This window comes from Astatotilapia calliptera, chromosome 17, assembly GCF_900246225.1.
Source record: "Astatotilapia calliptera chromosome 17, fAstCal1.2, whole genome shotgun sequence".
Lineage (NCBI taxonomy): Eukaryota > Metazoa > Chordata > Actinopteri > Cichliformes > Cichlidae > Astatotilapia > Astatotilapia calliptera.
In genome coordinates this window covers 23,014,064-23,040,499 of record NC_039318.1, presented here as the reverse complement: position 1 = coordinate 23,040,499, position 26,436 = coordinate 23,014,064, and the positions used below count along the sequence as shown (strand labels likewise).

Here is a 26,436-nt window from a genome sequence, read left to right as displayed (position 1 = left end):
CTAGACAAAAAGATCAGATTATGAAGGGGTTTTTTTAATCCTCAGGTGGGAATAATATTTCAAAATAAATGATGTAGGACTGTGGTGGTGTTGAAGAAGAGCTAGCAAGAGATTTGACACCGAAATGGAGATTTCCTCCGGTGTACTCAGCGCTGAGATACAATGTCAGGTCTCTGAGGAACTACCACTCACAAGCAATGGGTCTCTTGGGTTTCTGTGTGCAGCTCTTAAATCTAGCTCAACACAACAAAAAGGGGGGAAAACACCACTTTGTGGAGCTACTGGGCAATTATGTTTTACAAGTCATTTATTTATTGAGTTGAATACTTACTTAGGCTAGAATTTTTAAAATGGAGTGGGGAAAAGGGGGACCCAGAGGGCGGTACGTGAGAAATCAGAAATCAATACCAAACAAAACTGTCTTTGACCAAAAAGTTTGGAAACTCGGCAAGTTCAAAGGGTTTTAATTATGGCAGACCTCCTGCCTTTATACTCAGAAGCTTAAAGCCTCGTCCACACAAGAAGAGATTTGCTCATCTTGCATTGATTTGTCGCTGACAGTTGGTCGCTAGGTATCCCGCTAATGTCTTTAATACCCAGTCATATGTCAATCAACAATACCCCAAACTTATCACTGGTAGTCGTCTAAATCAATCTTCTTTGAGTTGAAAAAATTTAACTCAGGATCTGCCAACTTTGCATGCCAACAGTATTTCACCCATTGATTTACTGAAGTTCACCTTTGCAAAGTAAAAGAAATCAAGAATATTATATTATTTAACTCATCTATATTGACAATGATGCACTGAGGAGGGTACTCCCTCCACTCTACCCAAGCCTTCCCCTTAATTTCCTCCTGTTGTTGCAATAAATTAGCAACACCATAAAATTTGTCAAAATAAAAAGTCAAAAACACCCCTCAGAAAGACGTCTGCTTATTCGATCTACAGATAACAAAATTACGAATGTCTCATGTAGTTCACAGAGAAACAGGATTGTTTAGAATCCCCCTTTTCCTAATTATCTTTCTTTTCAAAACTGTGTTGCCTTTTCACTTTTTCAAATCCAGAGATTTCATTGGAAGTTGCAGTAGACGGAGGCTAACTAAACAAAAACTTCAGTAGCGTAGTTACTCTTTACCAGAATCAGTGCTAACGATTCCTGTTGGCTGCAGTGCAACAAATATATTTTGAGTTATGTCAAAGGCTGATGCCTGAAATGGCTCTCTCTGACACTGTAGCGGGGATCTCTGAAGGTTACGGTAAAAGTGATCTACGTGGCACTTTTACAGCTTTTTATGGTTATTATATATTCCACCGCTGACAAGGACTAAAGTAAATCTCCCTGAATTACACATCCCTGTGCAATCATGGTGATACATCATGCATGTTTTGCTGTCTCACACATGAGCCATAGAGCTCACTTAGAAACACTGAGTGGAAGCCTATGTTCTTCTCAGGCCATGGTCAGGTCTTTTTCGATAGATGCCTCCCACACGCACTCGTCATTGTTCTCCCTAAAAGTCCTCGCCTGCGTTGAAGTATCTGTGTCATTGCCAAGCAGGCATCTCAGCGGATCAGCCCCCACATTCACCTTGCAACATTTCAAAGAGAGACCAAAGGGAGGCTGAGCGAACATGGACATGTGTAGGCGGCCGTGTAACCAAGGAGGACGTTGAGAGGGCGGACGTAACCAATGGCTGTTTTTTTGTTTTGTTTTGAGGGTCTTTTTAAGGCTCATTGTCGCATTTTACTGAAATTAAAAGATCTGATATGAATCTTGTTCTTGCTTTGATTGCAGATTATCTTTTACTAGTCACTCTATTTTTTGTTTTTTTCTGCAGCAGCTGGCCTCATGACACCTCTCAAAAATATCTGATGATAGAGAAAGATGCTGTTAAAGACGTGTTAGTCAAGTGTTAAAAACAGAGCTGGAGAGTGCAGCGATATCATGCTTTTTGCAGTATGTTGGGAACCAGCAGCTGGCAAACATGTAGTGATTGTGAACGCAACACCGCGCTAACAAAGTACAGGTGCTTTTTATTCATATTTATTGAGAACAAAGGGGGTTTGAGCTTAATTAAACCAACCAGACCCCATTAAAGGTGTGTTAGCCTTGCAGCCATTGCTCTTATGCCACCTGTTGACAGAGTTGTCAGCATCGCGTTTGAAGATTAAACCCTAAAAGATCCACTTGATGACTCTGAAATACAACTGAAGCAAATTCAAGTACCTGCTGTTTTATCAAAGAAGACGAGGTGAAGATAAATAGCAACCATCTCTAGCTATTACTTAAATGTAGAGCAGAGGTGTTGAACTCATTTTAGTTCATGGGCACATACCTAATTTGATCTCAAGTGGGCCAGACGAGAATATGAATAATTTGATCTGAATTTCTTCCTTTTTAATGAACCATCTACTCAGAAAACAAAAGATGATCAGCCTGAGATTTTTTACCTCACTCTCCGTTTCAAATATCGTTACACACACACTAAAATCCATGTTCCCATTGGCCTTCTTCAGATTCTTACACTATTCAGAGTACTTTAACAATCTCACCAACCCAGATCTCCTCCAGTGCGTCGGTGACCTTCACTTCAGTTCCTAAGATTGCCCCGCTCTCTCTCAAACAAAGTAAAGGTAACACTTACTAATCACGGCTTCTTGCCGATGCCTTCTTTGGGGTTCTTTCTAGCCTGGACGCTGTTTGTTGATCCCCACTTTCCTCTTTACTTACTCCATCCACCCTTATCCTTCAATAAAGGTTGTTTAATTTAATTGAGGATGTGGACCCTGCTGGTGGAAAAGGCCACACAATTCAAACTTCAGGGACTGATGAAAAGAACAGTTCAGTGAAGGAATTGTAAAGGAATTAACTTGGTGTTAATTCCTTTACAAGCACATCTACATGTTTAAACCTTCAAATAACCCATGCAATGTACGCAGGACTTCTAGCCACAGCTATTTTGAAGACTTTAAAGTATAAAAATCCAATACAAACATGCAGGCTATCAATTTAAAACCCCTGACAAACAATCACTGCAGATGGGATGTGACAAACAGTGGCTGTTAGCTTACAAGCTCAATATAAGTTTATTTTTTAAAATAAACAACAGAACATTTATTATCGATGTTCAGTTAGCAGCCAAAAACCTTTCTGTTATCAGCCACTCACTCCTGTTAGCGTATCTACCTAACCACTGTTATCAGCAGCACTCACCCCATTATAAACAAAACAAAAAAAATCTATTATATAATTGGTCAGAGATACTTTATGCAATCAGATGCCCTGTTATTTCACTATATAACAGTTGTATTTCAGGACAGAGCCCTGTAATCAGTGACACTTGCCCTGTTTTATCCCCCAAAAGGCAGACCTTCTTTGCTTTTCCCTCATATCTCTCCTTACTTTGAACAGCAACCCATCCCAATGCTTCTGGCAAGCTAGCCTCATAATAAGATCCCTCATTGGCTACTTTTGGTGAACACCACCAGTTGTAATCCTGGGTGAGCCCAAAGCACTGTAGTAGTCAGCAGGTATTTTTTCCCCTAGTTTATTTTTCCAAGAATGTTTAAAACACCCCGTCGTCTCACTCACAGACTCTACCTCTGTGCCGAACCAGCGGCGTATTGGGTTCTTACTACCAATCAGCTCAGCCTGCTGAGTGACGGTTGCTCTGATGTTAATTGTCCCAGCTGGTTGCGGAGCTACTGGCCAAACTAGCTGGCCACCATGGGGCTTGCCGCTGCCTGAGCTTTCATTGTTCTCTGCTTCATTTCCTTAGTGGCAGATTTAGTGGTTTTAAAATAAAAGTAGATTTTAGTCTTAGGGCCCTTGCAGGCATACTGTGTAAGGCTCTGCCTTACTGCTCTCTCTCCCTGACTCAGGTGCTACCCTCCTTTTCTCCTTAGGAGCCAACTCCAATCACTCATCAGCACTGGAGTTCAGAAGCTGGGGAACAGTGCTATTTGGACCGTCTGGCAGTGTGTGTTAGCTGCTAGTGAGTAGTCATTTACTCTGACTAATTCCTTATACAGTTTCTTATTTTTGATGATGTGTTTTTGTTCTTGTCAGAAATAGGAGCGTAGCCTTCTGATTTTTTATTCTCTCACACCTACTGTGTAACCCCGTTTGAAAGCAGTATGCTGGTTTAATGAGAGGTCATTGTTCGTGTCATTGTTGACTTGTTGGCTGCTTTCAGTCAGATTTCTGCCAACTGACTGGTTTGTATTAGATATATACATCTTCTAATAAAGAAAAACAAATTGCATTCCACTCTCATAAAATCCAGAGCGACTTTTTGTGCTCATTTCCAGTTCTACGGTTTTATTCTTGGACTAACATCACTTTGCATCTCAGTTCAGGATAATCTTTGTTTACTTTATACCGGCCATATATATATATATATATATATATATATATATACACATGCATATATATATATATATATATATATATATATATATATATATATATATATATATATATACACATGCATATATATACCACTTCTGTCTCTGCCTGTAAATAGCAGTTTCCAGTTCACTCCTTCACGCAGTCTGTGCCATTTCGTATTCGGTTTAATGTGAATGTATCATAGAAGTGCTTAAACATAGTCTTTATCCTCTTGAAACATCAGACAGGTTAAATGTATTTCGAGTCAACACTCACTTTATTAGTTACACCTCACGCCGAACTGCCTTGCTTCTTTGCGGCTTAGGTTCAGCAAGCTTTTGCTTCTGTATTTGATGATAGCATTTGACGGTTGCTGTGGATTTGTGGGAAACGTCTTCCTGTTGCAAACCTTTTCTACAACATCCCAAAGGATTGTGATCAAGTGACTGCGGAGGCAACTTGAGCATTATGAACTAATAACTATGTTATGTTTAAGAAACTAATCTGAGCTTTCTGACATGAGTTGTCATTGCTAGACAATGGTGCACAACGATCAAAAGGAGAAAGACATAGTGTTGGGCTGTGGCAGCTGGTACAAATGGATTTAAAGCAGCTTTGATTGCTGGCTCGATCAATTTGTGAATTTTTTGATGTTAATCAGAACCTGCGCTTTCCTTTTACCCTGTTCTGGCAGAAAGCAAGATTTAAGACAACAGCTTGGATATTTCACGTCTCCTGACATCTAATTTTGGTGAGCCTGTGCATACTGTAGCCCCAGTTTCCTATTTTTAGGTGACTGGACAGACACCCAGTGTCGTCTTACTGCGGTAGGCCATCTGTTTCATCTGTGTTGTGTGTTCAGAGTTGCTTTTCCTGTGGTCCATGCTTGTAGCAAGTGGTTATGTGAGCTACCGTTTCCTTTCAATCAGCTCAAACTAGCCTGGTCGTTCTTTACTGACCTCTGCCACGAACATGGTGTTTCTGCCACCCACTAGATGTTTTCTTTTTTCCCTTTTTTCTTTAGGGCCATTCTCTGCAACCCCCTGGGATGATTGTGTGTGTGAAAAGCCTGTCTTGCTTGGTTTGGATGTCTGCAGGACCCCAAAGTTAAATGCTTTGGGTTTCTCCCACACAATTGACCGATAAGATATTTGATTCAACTTGCAGTTTAACAGAGTGAGACACTCAAAATGAAGACTCAGCTTCAGTTAAAAAACTTGTCTAACGGCACTGAGAATTTTATTAAAAGAAAAGAAAAGAAAAGTACATTTGATAGCTTTTGGACAGAAATGAGAGCTCCACTGTTTGCAAACTGAGATAAAATATTCACCCACATTTAAAGCCTCATTGCCTCTTGGTTCCAGTTGTCAGGCAACAGATTGCATCTTAACTGCAAGTTATTTATTCCACAAGAATGATACTTGGTGTATTTGATGGCTGGATGATTTTGTTTAGATGACTGTACTTTATTACCAAAAAAAAAGGTGGTTGTCACTACTGTCAGTCTCAATAGTAGCAGTAGGAAAGTAGATTTTAAAACAGTGAAGCCAGACTTGTGAAAACTCCAAAAACACAGAGTTGGAAATAATCAATCCTGCCCTTCCAACTACACTCAGAGTTAAGAAAAAGAAGAGAATCAGTAGATAATAGGTTTCTCTTATCAGGATGTGATAGCGAAGCAGATCAACTGCTTAAATAATCCCAAAGTGATGAAACAGGTTCCTTTCTTCTTACTCACACCCAAATGAAGCTTGAAGTGGCAACATTTAGTTACTCCCTCAGAAAATGACAAATACTTAGAAGACACTTTGCATCCGTAATTTAATTGAAGTGCAAACGTCCTACCTGCCTTTATAAACCAAATTTTATACATTTGTAAAAATAATAACTTGGAAATCACTTTGCTAAAGCTTTCTTTCTGTCGTGGTTGTAAATATTGCATTAGGGTGAATTGGCACCAAGTTCTGTTTTCAGCTCTTTCAGTTTAAGAGATGAATATCATTAAAGGCAATACTGAATGCTTACACTGAAATTTTTTCAGTTACATCGAAACCTTTAACAGCCTGTCTGTCAGAACCAGTGCAGTGCCCTCATATGAAACAGCACTGTAAATGGAAAATGTGAGCATAATAAGCAGTGACTGTGGCAAAGAACGAAAATACGGCCATCAGTCTTTTCTGTGGAGTGGTTTTCTTTAGTATGCCATTATCCTCATGGAGTGCTTTGGCGACAGTGCCAAATTACAACCTGCACTGTGGGAGCAGACAATAAATAGTTCCCATCAGGATACAACACATCACCAGAAAAACAAAGATGTGCACACATACTAACAATCACTTATGTAGTAAAACGAACCTTCCTGTTTGAGATTATGCCTATCAAACCAGTTTTTTATTCAGGGATCCAGTAATTGTGAAATTCTTGGTTGTTAATTGGCAGATACCACTTTTTTCTGTTTATCTATTTTGCTTTATTCGGGTTTCTTTTCCCTTTGTTTCAGAAAATTCAGTAATCCTGATTATCAAAAGGAACACTTTTGAAATATTTCATTTGTTTATCACAGCAACTTTGAACATTACTTTTTGTAGTGTTAAATCAGCTTTGCACAAACTCTGCCCATTCAGTTTTGTCAAATATACCAATATATAAGTCTGATGTTGTCTGAGAAAGATGTTCAGCAGATTAGTGGTACAACTCAAATAAAGTGGACAAAAAAGCCATGTTAAACAAACAAGACACATTTCATTACTTTTCTTACACATTTTATTATTCATCCTAAATGACACCAGTATGGTGAAGAGCCATTATTCCTAAGTAAAACAAAGTTTGACAAAGCATACAGCTGACTTTGGATCAGGTGGCCATGAGCCATCCCTTAGTTGTGCTGCAGTCAGCCTTGACTTCCCATAATGAATGTTTCTACTGCACTCGCTCAGTCCGTTGTTCTGCCCCCATCCCCTCACCCCCAAGATGAAGTTTGGCGGGAAGTTTCTTTCTATTAAAAGGGAGTTTTGTCTTCCCACTGTCGCCAAGTGCTTGATCAATGGGAGTTGTCTGATTGTTGGGGTTTTTACCTTACAACATAAAGTACTTTGAGGTAACTATTGCTTTGATTTGGGGCTATATAGATAAAACTGAGCTGTTCCCATTCAAGCTGATACATCAGTGCATGCTTAGTTAAAACATTTTTATTAAGGCTAGAAAAAAGAAATCTAGAATTCAAGTCTCTGCTTTAGTGCTTGGTGGTTACAGTGTCCCGGCTTTTGACAGCACTGGTAATGAACATGAACGTGAAATCCTTTGCAGTAAGATTGAAACCTAAACCATCATAAAGAATATGATGAGGAAGGTGTTGGGTCTGTGTTTCCACAAGCCCCGCTAATTTAACTTATTCGTCACGAAGAAAACAAGACAGTCGATCAATCGATTATTTGCACAAGGGAGGCCTCGTCTGTGTCCACCACGGAAATGACCCCCAGATCTGACCTCCTCCTGCTACCTTTTATTGAGAGACAGTTCACACAAAACACGTCAGAACAAAGCCACGCCCCCTCGGTTCTAAGACAAAGCATTGTATGTATATGTGTGAACTTCTGTAAGAATGTGTGTGTGTGTGTGTGTGTGTGTGTGTGTGTGTGTGTGTGTGTGTGTGTGTGTGTGTGTGTGTCTGACTCAGACCTCTTGCTGACCAAAGGGTCGTAAACGCAGGAAGCTTACATCAAAAGAAGCAGATCTTCCAGATAGGATGTATCTGCAATAAAACATTACAGCCCCCCACCAGAACCTCGAGGATCTGGGGGGAAGGACAGTGGAATTTTTTTCATCAGAGTTGGCAAGCATAGAAATGACAACATTTAACAATTCACTCTAATAGAAGGCATGTTTGTTTTATTGTTGTTGTGTGTCTTTGTAAATTATGTGCAGTTGAATTTTTACAACTCCCATTTTAAATGTTATTTAGACGAGCAAAAAGAGTGGCAGGCTCAGCACTTCGATGTTATAATTGTGGTATTTATAATATCGTAGAGTTTTTAGTGTCTTATTAATACATGTGCCAGCTGTTGTTCTTCGGCGGTGAGTGAGGTGATGATTAACATGTTCAGAAGTTACACAGTACATGTGCAAGTACATGGATTTGCACACACACACAAAGCTGCAGTTAACCTTAGAGACACAGCGCTGCCTTCTGTCCGTTCACAAAACACCTGTGTGTAAAGTAAATACACCTGTTGTGTACAAAGAGCTTGGTGTAAGATTGAAGTCGTAGCACATTTTCAGTTTTCCTGTGAAAGCACAGTTTCTGATGGAGCCAGCAGAGCTGAGATTCACAGTCTTTACCGCGTGAGAGTAATAAATAATAATTTTATCTTCGCTCTGAGATGTTAATCTGGGGTTTAAGCAGTGACTGAGTGGCTTTGTTCTGAATTCAGACTGCTGGCCAATTCATCCTGGACCCCAGCTGATGTTTACTCAGGCTGAGCCAGCAGCTGCTCACACGATCTGCGTCAACTCAGTCATCTGACAAGGCGTGCACGCTGCCTCTGACATGCATCTGTCACAGCAGCAAAAGAAAAAAAAATCTAACTGATTCTGCTTCCTCTTTCCTTTTCTCCTCGTTTCCAGCATCTGCCTGGCTGCCCAGCATCGCCACAATGAATGAAAGTCGAAGGGAAGCACTGGCGGCGGCCGCCCCCGCGCCCACCACCGCCTCCTCCTCCACGGCTGGCTCCAACACCACCAACATGGCCGGCCCGGGCACAGGCGAGAAGGATGAAGCCTTCTCCAAGCTGAAGGACAAGTTCATGAATGAGCTGAACAAAATTCCATGTGAGTGTGTCTTTCTTTTCTCCAATCTGGCAGTGGGACAACTTGAGAGCTAAAGCATCAAGTGTATTTTATTTAATATATCTCTGGTTTCTGGTGTTAATTATACAGAATTACCCATTTTAAAACAGTCTCAGCCCTTATAAGATGCTTTTATAAGGTGTTATTGTTGATAACTGCTAAATTTCTTGGGGTTTCTTGGAACCTTTCTGATGTCATTTTAATACAAACCTCAAACTTCTGATTATGTATGAGGGGTTTGCAGACATGCAAAGGCGCCATTTGTGTCATATAATAATAAATATAAACTTTATTTATATAGCAACTTTCAAAATCAGAGTTACAGTGTTTCTCAACATTAAAAAGAGATTAAAATTAAATAAAATGAGCTATAGGAACACCGGAGATTAAAGTGAGGAATGTTTGAAATTTAAAATGGAAAACAACTTTATTAAAAGCAAATATATATTTAACTTAAATAAAAATGATCACGAAAAAAATGATAACATAGAAATAACTCAAAGTAGGGGACAGAAAAGGACTAATTGTAAAAATATGTAAATAGTATTTGCATAGCAATTTTTTTACTCAAGTTAAACACTCAAAGCCTCATTCACTAATTTACACATATTCATATAAGTGTTTTTTCCCCTTTTCAACCTAATATTCATTGACTCACACTGTGATGGACGCATCAGAGGCATCTCAGGGTTAAGCATCTTCCTCAAGGACACTTCAACATGTAGTATGGAGGAGCCAGTCGTCGAACTCGCAACCTTTCAGTTGATAAACAGCCCACTCTACCCTCTTGAGCCACAACCGCCCCCATGTCTTTAAGATGGACTTGAAAGATGACAGCAAGCTCACCAAAATATACATGCATATATCTTTAAAAGAGGTAAACGTTCTTTCGTATAAAATTATGAATCAAAGTCTCCAAGATTGAGCAACTGAATTGACCTGCTTATTCAGGCTGAAGTCGTTATCACAAATGATGCTGAGTTTTCTTTTGTTTTTTTTAAATATTGACCCAACATTAAAGATGAGGACCTCGGGTCTGTTGTAGTGAGTCTGATAAATGCATCAAGCCACATAATGATTATGGTCATCTTATCCACATTTATCTGCAGGAAATTCTGTGGCACCAACCATTTAAAATCTTGGATTCAGTCGTTCAGTGCATTAAGTTCAGGACTGTCAAAGAGATACTTTCTGTCGTCCACATACAAGTGAAAACTCACAGTATGACTGTGGATGTCATGCTTCAGGGCTAACAGGTACAAACAGAACAGAAGAGGTCTAAGGACAGACCCCTGAGGTACTCCAGAGGTCATCCTCATAGATTACTATTACGTGCCAGTGACATCACTAAAACACCTACCTGTAAGTAAGAATAAACCTTAACTAGAAAAGCCTGAAAGCCCACCACTAAAACAAGTGTAAGGTTGCAAGTACAACCTTACCTTAGTTTGCATTTTGTACAGCATGGTAGATCATTTCAGCAGTTCTGTTGTAACTAATAAAAGGATGTCCAAAAACAAAACAAAAAAAAGAAATGTTGTAAACAGGCTTCCACCTGTTGGAAATTCCAGCAGATGTTCATTAAGGACATCAAGCAGATGGTCGCACCTCATGACGTTGCAAACGTCAGTGAAAGTTTTCTTTTTGGAAATATTTTTCAACCATAACACAAGATTTTAAATGGGCAATTAAACAACCGTCAATCAGTGAAAAACGAAGTTCTGTGTTGTGACACTAAATGTATCTTCTTAAAGCACTGGGTTTAATGGATAGATTACTCAAATACTCCTACTGTTAGAATTACTGACTCCTACATGCGATGCGCAATTTCTGTCAGAAATGACAGATGCCATAAGAAGTAACAAATTGTCCTAACGGCAATCTGTATCGATAAAATAGTATAAAACGTTTTTTGTAAAAAACACAATAAGTAAAATTCTGTTTTCGCAGTTAGTACCTATAATGACTTTTATTGTTTAAAATACAAACATCTGAGTGCATTCAGTAAGACTGTGCTGTAAGCATGACTAAAAAATGATTCAGCAGTGGTTGTGAGTGAGCATTTGCTGGTGACGCACAAAAAGCAGCCAGTGTCACCGATGACCTTGACGACAACTTCAAGTGAACCAGGCGGCCTGATTGTTTACTTATTCATTTGTTTTTGTGGCGCTTCTGAGTCAAAGTACTAACAACAGCATTTAACATTTAACACTGAATTGCCCAAAAAGGAGAAAGGCATAATCAAATTTGAAGAGTGGAATAAACATCTGGCAACAATAATTCAAGCGTTTGACACGATGCATCACCAAATTATGCGTAGCAGCCTTTATTATTTGCGGTTAGAGTTTCTGCTTTTCTGCCTCAGTAGAAAATTCATTCAGAACTCTATTTCTTTCTACGTAATACCTCCTTCTCTTCTTCTTTTATCACCAAACCTCTTCTTTCACATTTAAATGTGTTTTCTTTTTCTTTTTTTCCTGGAAAATTTTGGAGCATAAAGTTTTAGGGAAACAGTTATCATTGTGTTTCATTTTCTGATCGTGTTTGCATTCAGAAGAAATCTATATATAGACATATCCACGGGCTCACGTGGAAGTAATATCCTCTTCTTTGGAAGAGAAGCCCTGCTTCATCACCACCGACACAAACGGGAGTAGTCATATTCCCACATTGCAGAGATTTAATAGTGCATGAAAAATGTCACCTTCTACGGAGGAACATTTATTTGTTAAAGGCAGCATATTTGTGTGAAAAAATAATAAAAGCTATAATTTATATTCAAATATTTCTCATGGCTAAAACTACAGAGGATTTAGCTCCATGTGGGCTTAAATGAGACGCTGATGCAAAATGAAAACACATTTGTGGTGCGGTGGGTGAATGATTGGGATCAACGCTATTCAGTGTTGCGATTGGCTGAGGTTTATATCTCCCCTGGCTCGGCTTTAAACGTCTGTCACCGAAACCCACTGCAGTTCCAACACAACTGAAGCCTGACAGCTTCCTCATGTCTCATTAGGTTGTGGAGCAGATAACTCGTATTCATATCATTTTTAAATTTTGTACTTTGAAGAAGTAAATTATACCAACTTTGGTTTACCTCAGGCAAAATGAAAAGTTCACCAAAATCAGACCAGGGTCTTACTGCTGTTTTTTCTCACCTCCAGTCAAAAGCAGTGAGGGTATTTTTCTCTCTCTGTGGAATATCGATACTGTCTGGAGAAAGCCAGCTTGCTGCGTGCTCAGCACAGCCTCAGTGCTGTGGCTTCAGAAGATCTTCTTTGGGGATTATAGCCCAGTGTAAGACCTGCATGCTTTTAATAAAGGTGGTCACGTGGTAATAATGGTCTCACTGGCCGAACATGTTGAATTCTCTGTGGAAACAATATTGTCTTGGCCCATCTCTTTAAGCAAAATCTTTGTAAATGTTTGTGAATTTAAGCAATTTAAGATATTTACAGCATGTTTTAAGATAATATTGTTTCAGTGTATTTATTATTACTCAATTAATCTGCTAACTCAGTAGTCTGTCTTCAGATTGGTTGTTTTGTTTGATCAGAAGAAGAAGAAGCAATAAAATAAAATGTAAAACCAAGAAAAGATTCAAATCCTGCCACAACCTTTATTTTTCCTGGATAAACATACTAAATACCATGACAAATGAATAATAAAGTAGAGTGGCAAACATCTGATTAAACTTTACCTGCTGCTGGTATATTTTTTAGAATCAAGTAGCTTAAACACTTTTTCATCTTTTTTTATTATTAGCTGTTCATTTTACACTTAAATTCAATAAATGAAGAAGACATATGTATTGTTTATCAATGCCTTTTTCAACCCCTATTGACAAGCCCGCTCCCTTTCCCTTTCATCCAGACTGATGTGCAAGTGTACCCATTCGTCAGGCCGCCACCACCACACAATTGGCCTTTGTGTTAAGGCCCAAAAGTTGGGTGTTGCTTAGTGCTCACACAGTGACAGCGTTATCCTGGATAAACCTCCGCCATGGCATTACTTGAGTAAATACATGACGCTGAGTCGTTCAAAAATAATGTTGTTACTCGTGAGCAATCCAGGCCTAGGGTAAATACACTCTCTGTTCTAAAGACGTCAGACACAAATCTAAGAACACACATGAATGTGAGGGTGTTAAAACTGACCGTGATAGCCCAGAGGGAGATTCTTATGTTGAGGACAGGCTTAAAAATCTTGGAAATACACTTGTGAAACATATTTTGGTATATTAATGCATCAGAAAATTGGAACTAGTGGAGGTAAACTGAATGTTTAAAATGTCAATTAGTTTTAAATATTGATTATTGCTCTTTTTTAACAAACATTTGAAAAAGTTGGTATGTGCTTTTTCTTAATAATGGTAGAATTTAATGTATTTGTACATTAAATTCTACCATTTGTTAACAAATTGCTGGTTTTTGCAGAGTTGCACAGTTCAGACAGATGTTGATTTATTATAGCAGCAGAATACAGAGTTGTGTCTCTGGGCTTTAAACATATCATTCCTGCAAATATCTGACATATAAATTGAGAAGTGGTAACCAGACATGGGCAGTAACGCGTTACTGTAATCCGATTACTTTTTTCAAGTAACGAGTAAAGTAAGGGATTACTATTGCAAAAACGGTAATTAGATTACCGTTACTTTCCCGTAGGAACGCTGCGTTACTGCGTTACTAAAACCGTGATTTCTTTTTGCGAGAATGTCTCATGACAATGACGTAAGCGAGTGTGATGTTCCTGACAACAGCTGTGTGCAGATCAACAATGGATAATATATCGAGTGCGTGGAAGCGTGGAAGTACTGACCTTACTTGACAAAAACATAGGTGTCCGTTGTGCGTAGGAAGAAAACGTCTTTTTACAGCGAAAAAAACCCCTTAACTTCTAAGCAAGCACAGAGTGCGCTACGACGTAATGGGAAATTCACAGAGAAACTCGTGGATTCTTCAACTGACCGCTGCGGCACACCTGCACCAGGGTAAACCTCCACCTACCCTACTCCTGCTTTACAGGTGAAAATAGAGCAACAGGACCACTGAGTCTTTGACTTTATTTATTTTCTGCTGTGTTTCACTTGCATCTATTTGAAAGAGTGAGTGTAAACACACACAAAAAATTATTTTATGTGCTGGAATGTGCAGAAAAAAGGTTTAAATGTTAAACTAATTTATTCAAGTCAGAGAATGTTGCATATAATTAAATTTTTGCTTGATACATAAAGTTAAAAGATTAAAACTAATAAAACAAGTTTAAAAAAAGAGACTTTTTCATTTGATTATATTTTGTATGACGGATTATGCAGAAAAAGTAGAATTGGGCTGAAAGATCTATCGCTTTATCACCTATTCAGGTTGTAAATCGTGTTTTTAAAAAGTAACTAAGTAACTAAGTAATTAATTACTTTTGAAATTAAGTAATCCGTAAAGTAACAGGATTACTTTTTGGTGGAAGTAATCAGTAATTAAATACTGATTACTTTTTTCAAGTAACTTGACCAACACTGGTGGTAACTAAGTATTTCCCTGGAGCTTACCGGTGGATGGTGGGGGCATTGAAACACACACAGCAATGCTGGACAGAAGCAGCACTGACATGTCGTATGAGACGTTAACGATTTTAAAAAATCACAGTGATGATGTAGAAATCTGGGGGGAAAAAACTCGCGTTTTAAATATGATACACTTGGTATTACAGGGTTAAATGGACTGCCAACTTAAGAAGGGATTTACATGTTTAGTTATTAGGATTCTATTATTAGATTTTGATATTATTATTATTGTTCATGGCTGAACTGTTTCCAAAGGCCAAGTGTAACTTTCACCTAAACAGTGCTCATGAACAGCAGAGGACTTCCCATTACTTATCATTCGCAGTAACCCAGAATTGCTGTTTATGCATATTCAAAACACTAGCATCCATTAGAACTACCCTGGCTGCTTGTGCTACACAAGATGATGTTTTTTGTAGATGTTTTCAGCAGCACATGATCAAATAATTGGGCAGTACTCCAGATGTGACAGAGCAATCAGCTCACAACATCAATCAGGACAAAATGGGAACATGCAGGGCATTTTCTGGAAAGAGAAAATTGTTTTAGCCATTTTGGAGGCATGTAATCAGCATGGTCAGACCAATGAGTCAAAGCTACCACACAGTAATTTAATTTTACTAACCTCCTCAGTTTAAATCTTATATGTCTAGGTGCAGTGCAGCAGTATTAACCAGAACACGTGTATTGCCAATTGAAGGTACTTTGAGTAGCTTTAAGAAAACTAGAATCCGTTGAGTAGCTTTGCTGTAGTTTAACTTCCTCCAGTGCAAATAACTCATAGATTGCAAAGCTTTCCTTTCTTTCCCCAGTCCTTTTGCAAAAATACCCATCTGAGCTACAGTTTTTCCAAATGATCAAGCCTTCACATCCTCATAAATATGAGCACACACGTCCAAACACACATTAAACCACACTCCGACTTCTGATTGAACACAGCAGCTGCCTCCAAGGAACCCAGTGCATTGAATTTCTTTGTAGGTTTTCTAAACACCCAAGCCTCTACTTCCTGATAACAATTAACCTCTGAACACAGAGGCTGTTTGATCCATGGCTGCTGGCTCCACCAAGCTATTAGTCCAAATAACACAGACAAGCGACTGACATTTCAGGAAAATTAATAATAAAGATCATATTTTTTCTTTTCTTTTATTCTCCTTTTAGACAGTCTTAATTTCATCTAAAAAACACTTACATTGTTAGCAGGTACAAAAAATCAAGATGTCTTATTTAATATTTCCCTGGTTACCATAAGAATAATATAATATTTTAGTGTCTTTATTTTTCAGTAAAAAGTAACTTAAGGTGACTGATGCTGTAAATAGGCGCTCTGTAAATACAACTGTGTTGAACTGAAGAGCTTGTGCACTCTCTTGAGCTGACTCTTTGACTAAAAGCCTTCTGTGATAGCACAACTTTGTCTCTATGTTTGAGCCTAATAGAGAAAAGTGTCATAAAGCTCATGGCTGCAGCTAAAAGACTACAAGACTGAAATACATCATGCTGTAATCTGATAGGAGGCTAAAGAAAATGTTTTAAACTGTCTCAACTTCTTTGACTCCGTGGCAGCTCACATTCAACAGACAGCAGAGTTTATTAAAGGGGATTACGGTGGAGGATCAGCGGAGCTATTCATCTCTGCCTCCCTACTGCTCTGGCAACAATCCTCGCTGCCTACTCTCTGCCCTCGCTTTACAAAAGTTTGCCCATCAGGGCTGGTCCAACCACAGCCTGATCAGTGCTCAACCACCAGCAGCCTCTTTCTCTGAGAACATCAGCTCTCTGGGAAACAGATCCTCTGTATTCTCACATATGCACATATCTGAGAAAGTTTCTGGATCATTACCCCGAGAGATCAAGGTAGTGATGAGGGCGACATTTAGAGCTCAAATGTATTTTATGAGTCTCTGTGCTGAAGCTTTGTTGCTATGAAAGGCAATTAAACATTCACAAACCCTCACTCAAATGGTGATTTTTTTTATTTTAGTAGCATTCAGTAACCACAGCTCCAATGCCATTTTGATGAGAATATAATGCTGAATTAATAGCATTGGACATGTTCTCAAAGTTACTGAATCCTAACAAAATCTGAACTGATCAGGTGTCACATCAAGACCACCTGCCTAATATTGTGTTGGTCTTTCTTTTGCTGCCAAAGCAGTCCTGACCCGTAAAGGCTCCACTAGACATTTGAAGTTGTGCTGTGGTACCTAGCATCAAGATGTTAGCAACAGATGCGTTAAGTCCTGTAAGTTGTGAGGTGAGGCCTCCATAGACCAAACGTGTTTGTCCAGCTCATCCCACAGATGCTTGATTGGATTGAGATCTTTGGTGCCCAAGTCAACACCTCAAACTCCTTAATAATAACCTTTCCATGAAAGGGTGTCCGTGGTCTGTGAAATGGCTTAGGTAGGTGGTACACATCAAAGTAACATCCATGTGGATGGAAGGACCCAAGGTTTCCCAGAAAAATATTGCCCAAAGTGCCATACCGCCTCTGCTGGCTTGACGTCTTCCCATAGTGCATCCTGGTGCCAGGTGTTCACCAGGAAAACAGGGCACATGCACCCTGCAATCCATTGGATGTTAAAGAAAATGTGATTCATCACCACCTTCATCACATCAAAAGCAGCTAGCATGTCTTCCCTCTTGTTCTGATTGTTCCTGATTTCATCTGTTCTTCCCTCAAATGGTGAAACAGGTTTGTTGTTTCAGCTGTTTTCTTACCTGTTTAGCAAAGTAGCTCCTGTTTCATTATGTAAGCTGATATGCAACTCTCACTCTCAGACATGCCTCGGCTTATCTTGTTATTGTGTGTGCTGGCAAATGCTATATCTTTGATATCAGGATATGTGCTGATAATATGACAGCCTTCAAAAATAGTTTCATAAGATACCTGAGGGACCAATCCTGCCAACTGGTGGGGTTCAGCTTGTTCTGGGGTTTGGCAGAAATAAGGAAAGCCAAAGACATCTAGAGTCATCAAATAATTCTGAAGAGTAAACAATAATAGTCTGGCACCCATCAATGCTTGTTTTATGTTAGTGGATCAGAATTTTCTTGTAGAAAACTGAATAAAAGGCAGGAAAGAAAAGCATTTCCTAATTTGACCAAATTACAAAGATGTAGACTTGCTGATTTTAAATTAAATCGCATGTAAAGGTACTCTGAGTGCAGGGTTCATTTTAATCAGCTTCCACCTATTGCATAGGTAGTCATTGTTGCAGAACGCTGGATGATGCTCCCTGCTGCAGATGTATTGTTTCCTTAAACGAGCCACAGCGGGGAAAAGGGCATGGACTCGTAGGCATAACAAGATATAATACCAAGGTTAATTGACCAACAGGGTCCTGTCTTATTGGATTAGTGTGGCTATAACACAGATGCAATATAAAACTTGCATACACACCCCACCCTTTTAAATCTATCGCTCCAGCTCTGTCCATTTGTGAAGCTTCTCTCTCTAATGTAAAGTGCTTTGTATTTCCAAGGAGCAAAGAGACGAATTCAACAGAAGCCCTTTTAATTATAGAATGAGTCAGAACAGAGACATCATAGCATCTTTATCTTTACTACAGCAAAGGAAATGTGAGGCATCTATAAATGGCATCTATAATTTAAAAAACAAAACAAGTTGTAATAAATAATAATTCTTAATAATTTTTTAAATATTCTCAAACTTTCATGGTCAGTGTCTATAGTTTCTGTTCCTGTGTTTCTGATGTTTTTTCTTTGTCTTCTGTGCACCGCTGTGTCTCCTTCCTTGTATTTCTGTCTTCCAGTCTCATATCAGTCTCTAGTCACTTCCTATTTTATTTTGCTAATTAATTTTTTGTATGACATTGGGTGCTTTGTTTCTCAATGGAGAATCCACTGGATTAGTAACATTACTGGATTTTAACGTATCTCTGATGAGGTTTTGTTCCCCCCTTTAGTTTAGTCTTCACAATATTATTTTGGAAATTGACTGGATGCTCCGTAATTTAACTGATTTAACGTAATATAACTTCCCATCATTCTCATCTGCTCTGTGGACCTTGATGTGGACTCTAAAAATATTGCATATTTTTAGGTGATGTGGAGCACTTCTGGGGTAATCACAAGCACTGACTAGAGTGTGTACTTCGGCCTAATGGTTTCAGCCTATACTTTGCCTCCTTACAGTTCCTCATACATACAAATAGCCCATAGTCTATGGACCCTACTTCCATAACCTGTGGGGTTCTGCAAGGTTTAGTCCTTGGTCCTGTATTATTTTCTTTCTACATTCTTCCTTCACTTGGTAGCACTTGATCTTTTAATAACATTTCTTATCATTTTTATGCATCATTTTTTAGACCTCACCATCTGTCCAACCTAGATGACTGTTTATCCCAAATTATTAACAGTCTCTCCAATAATTATCTTGCGTTAAATTCCAACAAGACTGAGGTGACGATTATAGCTCCTCCTGAACTAGATCCAAATATCAGCTAAACGTTTGCTTCCTTCTGTTCATCTGTTATATAAAGCATTCATAATCTTGGTGTAATATTTGATTCTTTTCTTAGCTTTGACTCTCATCAAAAATATATTTTACATTACTGTTTCTTTTTAACGAAGCTTTTGTTGAGATTTGTGATGATAGTTTTGTATTGCTATTGACTGCATTTTAATTTTATATTGTTTTGTTGTGATTACTGCTCATTTTTATTTTGATTGTGCAGTGGTTTGAAACTACACATCTGTGAAAAGTGCTTTTCAAATACTGATTTGTTATTTGTCTGCCTTTGTTTCTCTCCCCTGTTTTTTCTCGTTGTTTTGTTTTGTTTTTTATTTTTTTTATTTTGAACAACTTCTTTAGTTTGATGTGCTTTTGTGTCACTTTCAAAACGTACATGTACTTTTTGTAGCCATGGCTCTGATAGGACTAGCATTATTGCAACACAACATTAAAGAAGATCCTGTGCCTTGAATGCACAGGCAGCATAGAAAAAAATGATTCACAAATCAGTCCATTAACCTTTAATTGTCTTTATTTGTAGACTGACTACAATGGTTTTCCATGATTCAAAATCACACACTGGACGGCACAGTTCCTCAGTTCATATGCAGACTGCTTCTTCTGCTCCTTTTAGTCACTTTTCTTCTAATTGGCTCTCCTTCATAAGCAACAGGTTTGAACAGAAGGTGGGTGTGGCTTCTGTGCCAGTGTGACCAAACTGGGGACATTCATTTTAACTGATATCATACAGACAGACAGAGCCTGTCTGGAAGTTTTGACTTACAGGAATTACTTGTGCATATGCTGACATTTACATTTGAAACTGTGGCTATGTTTACAGTATTAGATTAGATTAGATTAGATTAGATTAGATAGAACTTTATTAATCCCTCGGGTGGGTTCCTCTGGGAAATTCGATTTCCAAAAAAGCACAGCACCGACAGAAGTTACAGAATATTATATATATATATATATATATATATATATATATATATATATATATATATATATATATATATATAATACACACACACACACACACACACACACACACACACACACACATATATATATATATATAAATACAGAGACAATATAAATAAAATATACGAAGGGGATAAATAGAATAAATAGGAATAAAAATAAAAATACAAGTGAATTGCACATTTCAAGTATTGAGTCTATTGCACCGTTGACTATTTACAAAAGTATTGCACAAAAGGTATTGCACAGTGAGGTGAAGAGGCACTACAGCTTAGTTGTTCCCCCCTCCTTTGTCCTCCTGTTTCCCCTCCCTCTCCCCTCCAGGGAGGAGTTAAACAGTCTGATGGCGTGTGGGACAAAGGAGTTTTTAAGTCTGTTAGTTCTTGTCTTTGGGAGAAGCAACCTGTCACTGAACAGACTCTTCTGGTTGTTAATGGCCGTGTGCAGAGGATGTCTGGCATTGTCCATAATGTCCATCAGTTTCTTTAATGTCCTTTTCTCTGCCACTGTCACCAGAGTGTCCAGCTTCATGCCGACCACAGAGCTATATGCAAATGCATATGAAAGAAAATAAGAAAAAGCACTTAAGCCCTAAAACATACAGTTAGAATGCATTAGCTAAAGGCATTTACAGAAAGTTGATATGCATTTTTCTTTTCTCATGAGGCTCTATTGATGCTATTCACTGTAGCAAACCACCACATACTGTCAGAATGACTCACAGTCCTGCAGTAGTTTATACTCCTTTCTATGGAGTCGGTTTTAGAACACCTACAGTGTGTGTAAATGTCAGCCAGTGAAGCATGAGTTTTTCCTTTTATGTTGAGGTTATTGCTCTTTGACTGCGAAAAAATGATCTCTAATAATATCTTCTTAAAACCCAGCATGGTAATGTGTCAGAGAAATCATCAGAATATTTTGAGCTCAAGTTTTGTACCAGATTGTGTTTCACTATTCTAGCAGGATGTAGATCTGTCACTCAGAGCCCTTTGATATGATTAAACAAATCTCAAAAATGTAACAAAATTTACAATCTGCACATCTTCATTTTCATCTTGTTAATGATTAGAGATGTGAAGGCAGATGTACAAAGATGAACTACATGACTCAGTGTCTAAAGGACTTTGAAGGTGTCTCACTGTTTAGGGCTCTGCTTTACCGGCATGCTGTTCTGTTGACGGAGCTGAAAAGTGATTTCAGCCTTCAGGAACAGCAAACATGGATCTCATCATGCGCAACCCACCCATTAGAGAAACTCCATTTTCCATGCCATGTTGCATGGCGGAACGAGAGATAAGTGTTGGGAGTTGAAGTGTTGAAGTGCGTGTGCTGGCAACACTCCCTCTTGCTCTCTCCCTTTCACTTTCTCGCTCTATTTCTCTCTTGAGAAAAGACACTCACACAATGTAGTTAATTAGGAAATACTTTTATTGCTTTCTGGGACTCAGGTTCCTTTAATTAAGGAACACAGAAGTGCCTTTCACTGGAGGACGCATGCTTGATGAATAAGATAAGGGCTGGTTCCATGCGTTGATTGGACTGTTAGCGCCTAAATGACATTCCATCAGGCATTTTGAGTGTCGATGAAATGCCAGAATGACAGTAAGCATTTGGAATTGGGGGGGGAAAAAGGTTTTACTCTGTATATATTCAGTCTTGCTTCCGTTTGGGGGAAAATCCACATTTTTAGTTTTAGTTATTGTTATCGTTGTGATCTGCCAGCTTGTAATACAGACTTGTCACGTCTCTGACACTTCCATTACAATACTGTCTCCTTAGCTTACTTCCTGTTTGCATTTACACATGTAAGCTAGAAGTACCTGTTCAGATGCTAAAAAATACCACTATATATTCTAATAAGCTTCTAGCAAACTATAGAGCAGGGGTGGGAAACTCCAGGCCTCAAGGGTCGGTGTCCTGCAGGTTTTAGATATCACCCTGGGTCAACACACCTGAATCAAATGATTAATTCATTACCAAACTTCTGGAGAACGTCGAGAAATGTTGAGGTGGTAATTTAGCCATTTAAATGAGCTGTGTTGGATCAAGGACACATCTAAAACCTGCAGGACACCGGGCCATGAGGCCTGGAGTTCCCACGGTCCTGCTATAAAGGTACAACTTGCAAAAGATGTTTAATTTCTTTATATTTTGCTTAAAAAAGGGGGAAATAGGTGCAGTGATTTATTGAAACATCTGCAAGCATACATAGAAATACAGTATATAAGGCAAACGGTGAGTTTGTACTATTCTAACCAGTTTGAAAGTCAATATTTGGCATGATCACATTATGAATGCTTCTCAAAAGACATTCAAAGCTCTTCTTGGGTTGTTGGATGTCTTTTTTGTCCATTCTCTATTAAGATGATCTCACACTGCTTGGATAGCGTTGTTCCAGGGTCCGGGGAGACCAGTCCATGACTGATGGTGATGATGTTTTATTGCTCACTGATTATAGTTTGAAGCAGCAATCAAGCAGCAATTTATCTGGATCTGTTGCCACTTTTTTTCAGCCCAGTTCCATTAATTTGGCAAACTTTCTTCCAGTTTCTTGTCTGTGTCTGTTACATGTAGACACAACACTGGTTCATCCCTTTAGTTAGGTGGCTTTTTTAAGCTTAACAATGATCTATGAATCATTTAAGGGTCTTAACAACCAAACAAAACACAAAAACCTTTCTTCTGACAAAGGTAAAGTACAAGAAACTGAATGAAAACAAGAAATTCAGTCTGAACTTAAGAAAGCGTGGAGAACTATTCCTCAAGACCACTTTTAAAAATTACAGGAAAGTCTGGCTCCTTGGAGGCAAAGTATTGCTCAAAACCATTGCACTGTACTGTATTTCTCTTGAGATTTAATCATGCAGCATATCATGAAACATAAATGCCGCTGGTCCAGCTTTTCCAATTAGGCAGTCATTACAAAGGTGTGTTTTGGCATAAATGTAATATGAATGTTAAATTTTTAGGGGTAAACAAATCATTTATTCAGGTGTAATTGGAGAATTATTAAACAGCGCTCACTAGATTAAAAATGCTACAATGTGCACTTTTTACCATTGAGTAATGCCAAATGGCTTAAGTTACTTACACTTTAAGCCCTTAATATAGTACAGTTAAGAGAAAAGTGAACGCAGGATGATTGCTGTGTGATTGGTATATACATACAAATGCTATGATCAATATACTAAGAAGATAAAGTAATCCCCTGATATGGTTAGGGTAAAGATAAAGGCTTAAGGGGTCGATTCAAACAATAATTGGGGCTGGGCTATTAGTCACATTTTTGTAAATTACACTAATAATATTATAAGAAAGAGGAAAGTACCCTTAACTGTGCATAAGCAATGCAAAAAAGATAAATTGTTGGGATATTACAGTGGGGCAAAAAAGTATTTAGTCAGCCGCCGATTGTGCAAGTTCCCCCACCTAAAATGATGACAGATGTCAGTAATTTGCACCAGAGGTACACTTCAACTGTGAGAGACAGAATGTGAAAAAAAAATCCATGAATCCACATGGTAGGATTTGTAAAGAATTTATTCGTAAATTAGGGTGGAAAATAAGTATTTGGTCACCTCAAACAAGGAAAATCTCTGGCTCTCACAGACCTGTAACGTCTTCTGTAAGAAGCTTTTCTGTCCCCCACTCGTTACCTGTATGAATGGCACCTGTTTGAACTCATCATCTGTATAAAAGACACCTGTCCACAGCCTCAAACAGTCAGACTCCAAACTCCGCCATGGCCAAGACCAAAGAGCTTTCGAAGGACACCAGGAAAAGTATTGTAGACCTGCACCAGACTGGGAAGAGTGAATCTACAATAGGCAAGCAGCTTGGTGTGAAAAAAAACTGTGGGAGCAATCATCAGAAAATGGAAGACATACAAGACCACTGATAATCTCCCTCGATCTGGGGCTCCACGCAAGATCTCATCCCGTGGGGTCAAAATGATCATGAGAACGGTGAGCAAAGATCCCAGAACCACACGGGGGGACCTGGTGAATGACCTGCAGAGAGCTGGGACCAAAGTAACAAAGGTCACCATCAGTAACACACTACAACGGCAGGGAATCAAATCCCGCAGTGCCAGACGTGTTCCGCTGCTGAAGCCAGTGCATGTCCAGGCCCGTCTGAAGTTTGCCAGAGAGCACATGGATGATACAGCAGAGGATTGGGAGAATGTCATGTGGTCAGATGAAACCAAAGTAGAACTTTTTGGTATAAACTCAACTCGTCGTGTTTGGAGGAAGAAGAATACTGAGTTGCATCCCAAGAACACCATACCTACTGTGAAGCATGGGGGTGGAAACATCATGCTATGGGGCTGTTTTTCTGCCAAGGGGACAGGACGACTGATCCGTGTTAAGGACAGAATGAATGGGGCCATGTATCGTGAGATTTTGAGCCAAAACCTCCTTCCATCAGTGAGAACTTTGAAGATGAAATGAGGCTGGGTCTTCCAACATGACAATGATCCAAAACACACCGCCCGGGCAACAAAGGAGTGGCTCCGTAAGAAGCATTTGAAAGTCCTGGAGTGGCCTAGCCAGTCTCCAGACCTCAACCCCATAGAAAATCTGTGGCGGGAGTTGAAAGTCCGTGTTGCTCGGCGACAGCCCCAAAACATCACTGCTCTCGAGAAGATCTGCATGGAGGAATGGGCCAAAATACCAGCTACTGTGTGTGCAAACCTGGTAAAGACCTATAGTAGACGTTTGACCTCTGTTATTGCCAACAAAGGTTATGTTACAAAGTATTGAGTTGTATTTTTGTTATTGACCAAATACTTATTTTCCACCCTGATTTACGAATAAATTCTTTACAAATCCTACCATGTGGATTCATGGATTTTTTTTTCACATTCTGTCTCTCACAGTTGAAGTGTACCTCTGGTGCAAATTACTGACCTCTGTCATCATTTTAGGTGGGGGAACTTGCACAATCGGTGGCTGACTAAATACTTTTTTGCCCCACTGTATATATAACAACATTACGTTTGCAGTGGTTGTGGATGCACCATTTAAACTCACTAGGAATACACCAGTCATTGCACATACACATATATAAAGAGAGAGGAGCAATAGAAATAAACTAGACTTTTTAAACAGTGACTAAGATACAGCGAGTTCACACTTACCAGCCAGAAAACTTCATGCACACGTTCACGAAAGCAGTCATGAGCTGCAAGAATGTGAAAGAGCCAAACAGTGTTTTAGCTCCTATTTTAGACTAACTCGTAACTTGCACTAATTTTCATTCTCTCCCTCCCACTTTCATCATTTCTTTTTATCTTATCAACGTCTCTGATATTTCCTGCTTCCCGTTACTTTCCTTACAGAGAGGGAGAGATGTCTTTAGCATGTGCACTTGTGTGGAGACCACAGTGAGAGGACACAGTCTGTGGCCAAGTGAGCTGCGCGTGATGCGTGGATTTCTTTGCGATCCATTGATTCTTCACAGCGTGCCACAATGCTACCCCCCAGGTCACGGGGAAGTATCCCACTTCTCCCAGTCGGCCAGCTCAGCCATGGTTACTGCCCATAGTTGGGTATTGTGGGCCTCTCAACTGGGTGTGGTTTTCAGAGTATGCTCTCTTCACGAGTGATGTGTAATTAATTCCTTTGAATCTTCTTGCTTCATAAATATAACAAGACTGACAAACTCCCAATAAAAATCAGCCTTGTGTGTCTAAGGAGTGAGAAAGCGAACACTTCCCGGCTCAAGAGTTTATTCTGTGCACGGTGTCAAGTTTGTAAAGGAAATACTCCTGGTTTTATTTGGCTCATTGTAAACGAGGCCTATCCAGTTTCACCTCCATTACCACGCTGCTCCAAGGCAAGGCCAAAGCTGTAGATCCCGAAGTTATTTTAGAGCATCACTCACTGTTTTTCCTTGGAGGAGAGTGCTTATTGATTTTGTCAAAAGAATCGATTTCTTTTCCTCCTCTCTCCCTTTCTCCCCCCTCCCCCTTGGACCTCAGCAAAGGAACTGCAGCTGAATGTTGGTGAGCAAAACCCCAGAGAGAGTTTGTAATAGGGTTTTCCATTTTGATGGGTCATTCTGGAGTTTTTCCAGATAAAGTCTTCAAAGGGCTGACTGATGTTTTCTATTATTTTGTAGGATTTAAGAGAATGGCAAGTATTATATCTGTCTGGTGCCC

At 39.2% G+C, this 26,436-nt stretch overlaps 1 protein-coding gene across 5 annotated transcripts in view; it reads left to right on the top strand.

Moving 5' to 3' along the window:
- The window catches only part of syt1a (synaptotagmin Ia), a 214,453-nt gene that overhangs the window by 146,098 nt on the left and 41,919 nt on the right, over positions 1 to 26,436 (top strand). For 4 of the 5 annotated variants that reach the window (XM_026146694.1, XM_026146690.1, XM_026146691.1 and 1 more), the window contains one exon: positions 9,019 to 9,222. In XM_026146694.1, coding sequence (XP_026002479.1) covers positions 9,048 to 9,222 — 175 coding nt within the window. In that variant the 5' untranslated portion in view covers positions 9,019 to 9,047. Of the gene's footprint in view, positions 1 to 3,896; positions 4,001 to 9,018; positions 9,223 to 26,436 lie in introns of those variants that run through there. The other variant, XM_026146693.1, reaches the window with a different exon arrangement.